General features: G+C 38.4%; 1 protein-coding gene across 1 annotated transcript in view; it reads left to right on the top strand.

Moving 5' to 3' along the window:
• Positions 1 to 13237, top strand: part of LOC127443138 (contactin-associated protein-like 2) — an 88252-nt gene that overhangs the window by 37032 nt on the left and 37983 nt on the right. The window contains exons 3-6 of the mRNA XM_051701675.1: positions 786 to 979; positions 1598 to 1745; positions 4939 to 5142; positions 8533 to 8717. Of these exons, the coding sequence (XP_051557635.1) occupies positions 786 to 979; positions 1598 to 1745; positions 4939 to 5142; positions 8533 to 8717 (731 nt within the window). The remainder of the gene's footprint in view (positions 1 to 785; positions 980 to 1597; positions 1746 to 4938; positions 5143 to 8532; positions 8718 to 13237) is intronic.

The raw sequence follows: 13237 nt of genomic DNA, 5'->3' as shown, positions 1-13237 counted from the left end.
ATGAGTGCATGGTTAAGTGCTCATGGAAAAGGTGTGTTTTTAGCTGTTTTTTGAAGACAGAGAGTGAGTCTCTTCACGGATAGAGTTAGAAAGGTCATTCCACCAAAGAGGGACAGTGAAACCGAAAGTCCGGGAAAGTGTTTTGGTGCCTCTTTGTGTTGGTACAACAAGGCGCCACTCATTAGCTGACCGCAGGCTTCTGGTGGGAGCAGAAATTATTATAGGTTTGATAAATGATAATATTCGTTTATCATTTAGACTTACTCGTTGTTCCAAACCTTTGTGTCTTCGTATTCTCTGGAACCAAAAACAAGGTGTTAGGCAGAATGTTAGGGACTGACATCCTCATTCACCATGCATGTAATAAATTATATTACAATTTTCATTTTTAAACGATCCCTTTAACAGAGGGTACATGATTCATGCACACAAGGTGTTAATAACAATAATCCGATCCGATCGGAACTAGTTACTCACTACGTGAGTACTCTTTTAATTCGATACTTTTTTACTCTTACTCAAGTAATTATTAACATTAGTACTTTTACTTTTACTTGAGTTCAGTTTTGGGCTACTCTACCCACCTCTGCATTCATGACACTAAAAATGGTAGGTCTAGTCCATTGCACATTTTGGCTACCGATAAGCAAATATAGTGCTTATGGAGCAATTTAGACCAGTGGCATAAGAGTCTAAAGCATACAGACTAAAAGCACCAAGTTTTGCATCAACATGTGCTGTTTTCGGATTATAATATTTGATTTCATGTGCATTATCTTTCAAAGGCAATGGAGGATGGTCACCATCAGACTCTGACAGGTACCAGTGGCTGCAGGTGGACCTCAGGGCCAGGGAACAGATAATTGCCATAGCAACACAGGGTAGATATAGCAGCTCTGATTGGACGAAACAGTACAGGCTTCTTTACAGTGACACAGCAAGTAACTGGAAGCCTTATCGGCAGGACGGCAACATATGGGTGAGTTTACAGGGAATGCGGAATGATTTTTGCTCAGGAAATAAATATTGCTTTTTGGCTACCTGACCTGAGTGTAAACAGCTGATGCTATGTTGCAGAAAATGCACATGACCCACATAAGTTTAGACAAAATTGAAACTTTACATCAAAATATATTTGACGGTACAGTACATATTCCTTCATGTTTCACATGAAAACGTATAGGCCTCATACATTGATTTTATTTGTAATTTTCAAATGCTGTCTAGGAGAAACAATTGAGATATTAAAGACGTCTCATTTGTGATTTGTGCTTCTTTCTAATAGCTTCATTTTTAGCATGAAAAAGTACAGACCTTATAAACTGATGTTATTTCTCAAATGTTTATTTGCGTATTTTATCTCAAGATTGGAAACAGGATTACTCTGATTCTCCATGACACTGAACATTACTGCTCTTATTGACCCATTCTTTACATAATTGCACTGAAATGCTAAATAGCAGAGTTTAAAAAAGTAATTTGAGGTACAAAGCCAGTTCTCCTGGAAATATGTGCCAAGACTCTGTCGTATTGATCTGTGTTCTCAGAATGAGTAATGGAGCCTTGATGAAGTTCAGTTTCCTCTTTTCTGTCTCAGACATTTTCAGGGAACTGGAACTCAGAACAGGCCGTGCGTCATGAACTTCAGCACCCCTTTGTCGCTCGATACGTGCGTTTTATCCCGCTGGACTGGAGCGAGGAGGGACGGATTGGACTGAGAGTGGAGCTCTATGGCTGCGCTTACTGTGAGTGTCTGCTATAAACACAGATTTCTCTTTCTGTGGTTCTGTCTGTTCTTTGCAGTGAATCCTTTATGGGGGTTTTTCATACATTTTAAAGGGCCCATATAATATTTTTTTTCTAGCATTTTATTTTTTCCCCATGAGGTCCACTTATAATGGTAGGTAAGGGTTTTTTTGCACCAAACACAGTCATAAATTAGTTTAAAACCCTCTCTCTGACCCTTAGTATTAAACGGTCCGATTATTGCTACTGTGCTTTTAAAGGGATAGTTCACCCAAAATTAACATTCTCTCATCATTTACTTACCCTCATGCCATCCCAGATGTGTATGACCTTCTTTCTTCTGCAGAACACAAACAAAGATTTTTAGAAGAATATCTCAGCTCTGTTGGTCCATACAATGCAAGTGAATGGGGACCAGAACTTTGAAGCTCCAAATCACATAAAGGCCATATTAAAGTAATCCATATGACTCCAGTGGTTTAATTTATGTCTTCTGAAGTGATATAATAGGTGTAGGTGAGAAGCAGATCAATATTTAAGTCCTTTTTTTACCATGTGAAAGAATGTAAAAGTGAAAGTGGAGATCTATAGTAAAAAATTGATTTAAATGTTGCTCTGTTTCTCACCCACACCTTTCATATTGCTTCTGAAGATATGGATTTAACCACTGGAGTAATATGGAGAACTTTTATGTGGACTTTTGTGATTTTTGGAGCTTTAAAGTTCTGGTCACCATTCACTTGCATTGTAAGGACCAACAGAGCTGAGATATTCTTCTAGAAATCTTCATTTGTGTTCTGCAGAAGAAAGTCATACACATCTGGGATGGCATGATGTTGAGTAAATGATGAGTGAATTTTCATTTTTGTTTGAACTATCCCTTTAAGACTTCTTTGTAAATGCTTTCTTCGCATGTGAAATGAGTAACAATGTTTGCTTACAGGTTGTGTGATTGCTGTCACTTCCAATAGAATTAATGCAACCCCATCTTTCAATAAAATACTTTTTGGCATAAAACATTTGGGGGTAAATTCACTAAACAGTTGCGCCACTCTTGCGCGTTGTATTTCAGTGCAAAAACCTGCGTCTTATTCACTAACCACCCGCAATCTAGTTTAACCAAGGCAGTTAGCCCTGAAATTGTGCTGCGACTTGAGTATTTAAATTAGTCATTGTCATTCCTTTCCATGCAAACACGCCTCCTTTCTATGTAATAAAGGCTTATTATTGATTGCCCTTCATTCACAAAAAATCCCTGGAGCAATTTAGATCATGCTATTACCGCCGGATGAATGTTTTTAATTTTTATATTTTTTATTTTTTTATTTAATCTTAGTATACATTTTCTATTGAACATATCAGTATTTCATTAAAATATTCATTAAACGATGATCAAATGATGGAGAAGAGCGTTATAAACTGGCAAGGAGCTATTGATGTGTAAAAGTGATTGATGTTTATACATGTTGAGGGGCGTTCACATAACTCGCACTACCGAATACATTGAAGTCTAAGTGATACGTCAGCGGAACCTCGGCTTCAGCTTCACACCAAAGTATTTTTCACACACGTTTTGCCTCACAAATGATGTCTTTCAGAGTACAAAGCTACAATAAATATATCAAAACTGTCCAAATTTATTAAGAGATACTGAATGTCTCAACATTTATTTTAATTCATTAATACCTTATCTTTTCCGAGTATCCAGAGACCCCAAAAAACAAAAAAAGGCTAATACATAAACATAAACGAGTCCTCTTTTTATTTTCTGCGAATCAAAGCAATTGCCATGTTTTTCTCTTCCAAATAAATGTTTTCAGTGTTTATTGTGCACACCTCGCTCTTCCTTGCGTGATAAGTGTTGACGCCTCGACACAACTCATGTGAAATGTGCTTTACAATGACGAAAGGACATTATTGGAACTCAAAGTTATGATTATTAGGCTATTATTGTTGTCTTTTCTGATAAAAGTCATGCTAAGCAGTTTAAATACTGTAGGAAAATTATACAGTAGATCTGCTTTGTTCATATAATGCTTAAACATTCTACTAAAGTCAGTAGATTTGACATACAGATTTTAATAAAGGAGAAGGTAAGGACATTTTTGATACTCATTCTTATTATTAGACTATCATTGGTGTCTTTTTGGATGAAAAGTCATGCTCGGCAGTTCACAAACTGAACGGAAATTGTAGATCTGCTTTGTTCTTATAATGCTTAAATACTATAAAGTCTCCTGCCAGATTTCGGTGGTGAACATCTCAAAATGATTCAATAACTCACTCATTGTACATAAGACGCTCATGTGTCGCCACCTAGTGGCATCTCCAGAAGTGGTCACTAAACTAGTCAATTAATTAAACTGAACAAATTTGTAAATGGCATTAGCAATAAAATGCAGAATGTCATGGAATATGACCTGTTTGGACGAAAATGAATGTTTGAATGTACAATTAATCAAATTAAAATTGTGATATGTTCTAGTATGATAATTAAACTAAAAAAGTCTCTGATTTAATTGAATAAATTAATAATCTGCAAGTGATGCACACTTCAAAAGAATGTGTAGAGACGGCCGCTTATACACTGAAAACACCTCATCATGATCGTCATGCGCGGTCTTTTGTGAAATGACAGAGACAGAGAGCACTCTGAAGTGCGCAGCACATACAGACTATGTATTTATTTCATTGAAATTAATAGTCACACTGAGCAATGGAGGAAACTGCTTATCTGGAGGTGAGAAACTACTGTCAAAAACACACAGAAACGCAAAAATAAAAGCTCGATTTAAATGAACGCATGTGTTTTTGCTTAAATATTACACTTGCTGGGTGCATAAAATGTTCTGGAAATGTCCTGGACATTTGTGCCTTGAAAAGAGTGGGAACCCTGAGCTTGGGCAAATAACCAGCGCTTTTACGGGGTGCAGTTCATTCTTAGTGAATTCTTCCCTTGGTCTTTTTGGACTGGTAAGGGAGTTTTGAGCTCTGAAAGTTTGAGTTTGTTTATATAGTACATCAAAATGTTTTATTCCAAAAGATCAAGAACAATTCTACATAATAATTCATGATATGGCTCCTTTGTGTTTCAGTTTCACTACTATTGCATTATAAAATTTGTGGGAAAGTGTATTTATGAAGAAAGACTCGATATGTGTGCTTACGACTAAAACATTTTTCTGTATTCAGGGGCAGATGTGATCAGCTTCGATGGGCAGGGAGTGATTTCTTATCGCTTTCGACAGAAAAAGATGAAGATCTTGAAGGATGTGATTTCGCTGAAGTTTAAGACCTCTAAAGGAGACGGTGTTCTGCTGCATGGAGAGGGACAGCAGGGTGATTATATCACTCTGGAGCTACGCCGAGCCAAACTACTGCTGCAGATCAACCTGGGTAAAGAAGTTAACTCAAGAGTGACTCTGATAGGACCAGACATAATGATGTTTAAAAGGCTACAGAATGTGACATTTAGTCCTGCTTAGTTAGCTAATACTATTGCTTATTCTTATTTAATCAAACTTCGACATGAAACTCATCCCACACTATTTATGAATGATACCTCAAATCATGCGGCCATTTGAGAAGAGTTGTGCTATTATATGTATATATTTTCTAACCAATTAGACTTATGATTTTTGCCTAGCAGACAAATAACTGGGTGAAAACCTCACCATAGAATAGGGACCAGCCATATCTAGAGACCATAACATCATAGAGACTTTGGGTAGGGCTGCTACAAAACTGTAGCACCCTAGCAACTCCAACATCATGGCAGCAAGTTTTGCAAAAGCAGCTACTCACATTTTCTTCAGAAAATATAAAAATCAAGTTGTATGAAAATGAGGAAAAAATAGGTGTAATATTTTGTTGTTGTTGTCATTGTTTTTTTGGGGGTTTTTTTGCATATATTGTCAGGATGTGCAGAAAATTAGAGCGGCTCAGGACCCAAACGCAGAGTGAAAAAATAACAGGTTTGTTTTATACAACAAAAGGGGCAAAAAACAAACCAAAACTCCCACGAGGGGGAAAAAACAAACATAAACTACCCTGTAGGAGAAAAAGGTATTCAGGCTGGGGCAGAGGGTAACGGGGAAAGAGGACCGACCGGACTGACAGAATGAGGGAAGGTAATATACACCGACTGGAACAAGACACAAGACCGACTGAACACACAAGCACACAAGACTGGAAACAAGACGAACTGGTACTGGACAGCAAACACGAGGAGACTAAAATAGGGAGAAAATCAACAGGTTAACAAGACAGGGCAGGTGTGACTAATAAACTAATAATGGGCATACAAGGAGGCGGGGTATGACGTAAGACAGAGAGACACGTGGCAATACAGAAACAAAACAAAGCCATGTGCTCTCACAAGACATCAAAACACCCAAATGGCATGAACGCACATTGCCAACCGACAAACAAGATGAGAGAATGTGTAGCAACGCCAAACAAAGCGATGCCAAGCACTCTCACGCTAAATGAAACCTGAGCACATCGCGAGGAAAACATCATGCGACGCACGCAACAGGCGACAAAAACAAGACAGGATACCTCTGCGAGAGTTCGGCCACACTCAAACCCGACAACTTAGACCGAAGTGACCGAACCTCAGCACAACATGAAGACAGCTCGCGTCCCGGGCGCGTGACGCGAGGTGCACCCGTGTTCGCAAAATACAGAAAAACTATTGACGCGAGTGCATGCTGCCAAGATGACATAAGCGCGATGCACTCAGGTCAATAACAGACAGACATGGAGCACGAGTGTCCGGATCCTGACACAGACCGAAACCGAACCAGACAGGAAGTCAGGATCCAAAAACCGTGCTCCCGACATAAAACAAGACGGACCGAAGAGCGCACGGCAGGGAATACAACCGAAACAGACAACGAAACACAAGACAGGCATGGGACGATAATGCCATGGTCCTGTCAGACAAAAACCCAGACTGATAGAGCGACAGGGCCGTGACATATATGTCTAAATTGTAATCCTGATACAACTTTATGTTCTAAGCAGTGGCGTAGCCAGAAAATGACTTTTGGGTGGGCGACAATAAAAATGGGTGGCCACATTTTTTGCAGGTCACTAATAGAAGCATGTGTATCATGAAAAGTGCTTTACAGGTATTTCATGATTTCCACTGATTTCCATACTTTTTCTTCCTCATCATTTTCTCTGTGCCTTTGATGGGAGATCTCTTGTTTTGTGCACATCATGACACTAATTCTGTTTTCCAATCGTCTTTTCTAAAAAAATAACTCAAAACTATTGTTTGTCATTTACTGGTAGATTACCGCTCTGATGAACTTTCTAGAGGAGTTGACTGACAACCAATTAGATCTCATTGCCATTTATTCATTTATTTGATTTTCTAATTTTCACAAATTTGTTTGAGAACAGATTTTCAGATATCAGAATTTATTCATTTGTTTTCTATTTTATATATATGTATATATATATTCGAGTTCAGAGAATGATCTTTAATTTTCTAGGGGTGCTTAGGTCTAGTTTGGGTGGCCCCATGCCCACCTGTGGCTACGCCCCTGGTTCTTCAAAAAAATAAAAAGTAGTTTTGTGACTTTAGTTCATTTTTGTTAGGTTTGAGACCATCTATATGCTAGTTTATCCCTAAAAGTTGACCAAATTGACTTCTAGTGGATTTACGTATTTAAAATTTAAAACTTTTCCTTTCCAGGAAAACGACCCAAAAATATGAATGACACATCTTGCACTCATGTGATGTACGGTATACATTTTTGTCCAATAAAATGCTCTCTAGAATGAGTTAAGTTCACGGGGTCTTTAAAGGCTGCATTATTGTTTTTTTTTTGTTTGTTTTTTTGTTTTTTTATCTCTTTTTGTTTATTCAAATAAAAACAGATTGCAAGACAAAAGCAGAAAGAATAACTTGAATAAGTATAATTATCTCTGTTAAACTAAACTGTTAAATGGAAAAAAGGAGATGTTAGACAGAATGTTAGACTGAATTGCCATTGTGTCTTCCGGGTGGGATTCTGAGACAGTCAATCTGTGCATTTTATCACGCGGCTTGTTGTGCATGACACCGCGGAGACTCCGCATGTGGAGGCTCATGCTACTCTCTGCGATCCATGCACAACTTACCACGCGCCCCATTGAGAGTGAGAACCACTAATCACGACCACGAGGAGGTTACCCCATGTGACTCTGTCCTCCCTAGCGACCGGGCCAATTTGGTTGCTTAGGAGACCTGGCTGGAGTCACTCAGCACGCCCTGGATTCGAACTCGCAACTCCAGGGTGGTAGTCAGTGTCAATACTCGCTGAGCTACCCAGGCCCCCAGAGAATGATCTTTAATATTCTAGGTGGGCCTGGGACCAGTTTGGGTGGGCTCATACCCAGCCCGGCCCACCCGTGGCTAAGCACCTGGTTCTAAGATTGAAAAACAAGCATAACTTGCTTTCAAAGAAACAAACTGAGTTTTTTTTACTTTAGTTCATGTTTGTTAGCTTTGAGACCATCTATGTGCTAGTTTATCCCTAAAAGTTGAAAAATTTACTTCTAGTAGTTTAATGCATTTAAAATGTACAATCTTTCCTTTTCGGGAAAACGAGCCGAAAATATTGATGACTCATCTTGCACTCATGTGAAGTACAGTTTAAATTTTTTCATAGGGTCTTTAAAGGCTGAAATATAGTTGTTGTTTTTTTCATCTCCTTGGCCATTCTAAACGGATCACAGTTTAACCCATGTGACCTGTTCACTAATTGCTTCTGGTGCGTGTGTCTATTTCAGGCAGTAATCAGTACGGCTCCATTCAGGGTCACACATCAGTAGCCAGTGGCAATCTGCTGGATGACGATCACTGGCACTCTGTTCTGATCGAACGCTACAGACGCAGCATCAACTTTACTCTCGATCAACACACACAGAGCTTCCGCACCAACGGAGAGTTCGATCACCTGGATCTGGACTATGAAGTAAACGATACAATTAGAATAAATGCTTTTCTGAAATCTCAGTGTTATTAGTGGCAGGGGACTGTTTGCTGTTAATAGGGTTTGAAGATCTACAGATTAATTCATAAACTGGATTCTTAAAGGGATAAAGTTCATGCAAAAATGAAAAGTATGTCATCATTTACTCACCCTTTTGTTGTTTCACCCTGTAGTATTTTCAAGTCAAGTAATTTTTAATTGTATAATGCTTTTCACAACACACATTGTTTCAAAGCAGCTTTACAGAAAATCATGCATTAACAAAAAATGTAATTGTAATATCTATAAAGTCTTAGAGTGATCATTGTGTAATGTAAATAATAATTGTATTTACAACCCCTGTGAGCAAGCTGAAAGGCGACTGTGGCAAGGAAAACAAAACTCCATAAGATGCTGGTTAATGGAGAAACCAGGCTCACTGTGGGGGCCAGTTCCCCTCTGGCTAAACAACATGAATTTAATGCCAATATTAGTTATGTATGCAGTGCAAGTCATGGTTTAAAATTTGTAAACTAAGTAAGTGTTAAGGTCCAGTGTTTAAAAAAATATTTTTTATGAACTGTAAGAATAATGACTAATGTCTTTGAAGTTCATCCTGGATTAACTGCAAAAGTTCACATAGATGCATTGTCCTTTTTTAGTTGGTTGATGAAGGCTTTTATTGTCAATTAAATGATAGTCTATGTATTCCATTTCAAGAGTGTAGTCCATCAATAGACAAAGGTAATGCAGGCAGAGATCAATGAGGTGCATCGCAGTTCAACCGGCAGGTCATTTCAGTGAGGTTCGGTGGGGTCCATCCTAAATCCAAGGTTCAGGCAGTGGCATATGAAGTATCCCATGTTTTACAGTTAGAGTTGGCATCAGTTCATCCTCTGAAGTCCATCATAAAAGACTGAAGTGATATCTGGCTAGCACCGGCTGTAGTTTGTCGTCATTACTCAGCGACATGTAGCCGTGGAGTCCGACATCAAGCAGGAACGGAGCTGGATCTGGCCGGCTCTGGTAACTTCAGGATATTAATCCCTGTTGAGGCATGGAAACAAATAGAATAATATTAGTGTAGATGCCATTCAATTTTATGCAGAGTTATAGATCATGATAAATATTTCTGGTTCTGGCAGACCTAACTACAGCAGCCTACTTGTGAGTTGATGGATAAATTAGGTGTATGCCTGGCTAAATAGATGAGTCTTTATTCTAGACTTAAACTGAGGGAGGGTGTCTGCATCCTGAACATTGTTAGGGAGACTATTCCATTGTTTAGGAGCCAAATGGGAAAAGGATCTACCTCCTTTTGTGGATTTTGATATTCTAGGAACTATTAACAAGCCATAATTTTGCATTACAATAATCTAGTCTTGAGGTCATGAACACATGAATTATTTTTTCATGTGTCATAACTTAGCAATATTTCTGAGGTGGAAGAATGCTGTTCTACAAACATTGGAAATTTGATTTTCAAAGGACTGATTGGTGTCAAATATAAAACCTAAGTTCTTCGCTGTAGAAGATGAAGTAACAGTACATCCATCGAGAGTCAAATTATATTTTAGCAGTTTATATTTAGAAGTATTTAGTCCAATAATTAGTAACTTTGTTTTGTCGGAATTGAGTAGAAAGACATTTCTGGCCATCCAAACTTTGATTTCATTGATACTTTCTGCTAATTTGGAGAATTGTGACTGTTCGTTGGGTTTAGAAAAAATATAAAGTTGTGTATCATCAGCATAACAGTGGAAACTTATTCCATGATTCCTGATAAGATCTCTCAGGGGAGGCATGTATAAGGAGAAAAGCAGAGGCCCTAAAACTGATCCCTGTGGCACTCCATACTTAACTTTTGTTTGATTTGACAATTCCTCGTTTACACATACAAAGTGATAGCAGTCTGAAAAATAGGACCTAAACCATGCTAATGCAAGTCCACTAATGCCAACATAATTCTCCAGCCTATTCAAGAGAATGTCGTGATCTATCATGTCGAAGACAGCACTAAGATCTAAAAGCGCTAGAAGAGAAATGCAGCTGCGATCAGATGATAAGAGCAAGTCATTTGTAACTCTGATAAGTGCAGTCTCTGTACTGTGATGGGGCCTAAATCCTGACTGAAATTGTTCATATATACCATTTCTCTGTAGAAATGAACATAGTTGGAAAGACACTACCTTTTCTAGTATTTTTGACATCAGTGGTAGCCTTGAAATTGGTCTGTTATTAGCCAATTCTCTAGGATCAAGCTGTGGCTTCTTAATAAGCAGTTTGATAACTGCCATTTTAAAATTTCTTGGGACATGTCCTAAGGATAGCGAGGAGTTAATAATATTAAGAAGAGGTTCTGAGATTACAGGAATACCTCTTTTAAGAGCTTAGTTTTTATTGGATCTAACATACATGTTGTGGCTTTTGTTAGCTCTTCATGACCTATGACAGCGAAGGATTGAAGTTGCTTGTGAGGAAAATTATGAGATACTGTTTTCTAAGGTACTGATTGCATAGTTCCAATTTTATTTCTGATTATTTCAATTTTATCAGTAAAGAAATTCATGAAGTCTTTACTATTGTGCTGTGACTGAATATCTGTTTCAGTCGATGCTTTATTCCTAACAAATGTTGCCACAGTACTGAATAAACACCTAGGATTGTTGTGGTTATTTTCTATGATTTTGCTCAAATATGCTGACCTGGCAGCTTTAAGTGCCTGTCTGAATGCATGTCTCTAACTCATTAGCCTTCTCTGTCAACCTGACTAATTCCTTACATTTATCACATGTGAATACTGAGTATGTGAGACAATTCTGGAAGATTACTAGTGAAGCTATCTTTAGTGGTCGAAAGAATAGTTCTAACTGAGTGATAGCATGGTGTAGATTGAGTGACATTAGCTGATTGCAAGAGACGAGGTAATGATCTGAGATGTCATCGCTCTGCGGTAGAATTTCTATAGTATCAACATCAACTCCATTTGACTGAATTAAATCTAGCGTATGATTATGGCGATGTGTTGGTCCTGTCACATTTTGTCTGACTCCAAAAGAGTTGAGAATATCGATAAATGCTAATCCCAATGTGTCATTTTCATTATCTATGTGAATGTTGAAGTCACCAACAATTAAAACTAAATTAAAATCTAGATTAACTACTAGATCTGATAGAAAATTTGCAATCTCACCAAGGAAACCAGAGTACAGTCTGGGTGATCTATACACTGTAGCAAGGACAAAAGATGACAGAGATTTTTTATTTATATCTGACGGTGTCACATTAAACATTATTAGTTCAAAAGACTTAAACTTATATCCTGTCCTCTGATTAACATCAAAAACTTCACTGTAAATTGTAGCAAGACCTCCCCCTTCCAAACTATGATCTGTAATAATTTAATTTACAATTAGTGTTTTGGTAGAAAGAGATCTAATGTTTAGTAGCCCTAGCTTTATATGATGTTTGTCTTTTTTCATGTTTGACTTTAATCAGGTTTTTTGTAAACGATTTAGTGAGAGTTTTGTGTTTGGTTCTTCGGAGAACAGACACAGTCTCTATATGATATCTAGGTGATACAGTCTCTATATGTTGTAGTTTATGTGACCTGTGTGACGTCTCAAGGCAGCTAGCAGACATTCGGATTAGCCAGTTTGTCTGCTTCCTGACCTGGGCCCCAGTTAGTCAGATACTCTCACTATGAAGACTATGAGCCAAATTACTAGAGAGGAGAGCGGCACCTTCCCTGGAGGGATGGAGTCTGTCGCTCTTTAGCAGGTCAGGTCTACCCCAAAAACTCTTCCAATTGTCTATAAGTCCTGTGCTTTTCTCCGGACACCACTCAGACATCCAGCCATTCAGTGACACTAATCTACTATAAACCTCGACACCACGATGAGCAGGGAGGGGGCCGGAGTATATTACAGTGTCTGACATCATTTTTGCAAGTTTACACACCTCTTTAACATTATCTTTAGTGATATTTGACTGGCGAAGCTGGACATCGTTAGTGCTGACATGAATAACGATTTTAGAAAATCTACGTTTAGCATTAGCCAGCACTTGTAAATTTGATCTGATGTCAGATGCTCGAGCCCTGGAAATGCATTTAACAATGGTGGCTGGAGTCTCTATTTCCACATTCCTTACAATAGAATAACCAGTTATTAAGGCTCTTTCAACATGAATCTCAGTGGGTGCATCACTGAGTGGTGAGAATAGATTAGAAACCCTAACAGGAACGGGAGAGTGGCGTCGTTTTGCTGAGTGAGTATGCTGCCGAGATGTCACCCAAATGCCCTGCTGCGGGGGTTCTAGAGCCTGAACCAAAGTGTATGTTTTGCTCGCTGTTCTACTCGCATCTGAAACAGTATCTTCCGGATTTTCTTTCTCACTGACCTCCACTAGCGTTCGAATGCATGTCTCTAACTCATTAGCCTTCTCTGTCAACCTGACTAACTCCTTACATTTATCACATGTGAATCCCTCACTGCTGACGGAAGAAGCTATAGTAAATGTGG

The sequence above is a fragment of the Myxocyprinus asiaticus genome, chromosome 6 (genome assembly GCF_019703515.2).
Source record: "Myxocyprinus asiaticus isolate MX2 ecotype Aquarium Trade chromosome 6, UBuf_Myxa_2, whole genome shotgun sequence".
In the NCBI taxonomy this organism is placed as follows: domain Eukaryota; kingdom Metazoa; phylum Chordata; class Actinopteri; order Cypriniformes; family Catostomidae; genus Myxocyprinus; species Myxocyprinus asiaticus.
This window is presented reverse-complemented; position numbering and strand designations above follow the sequence as displayed.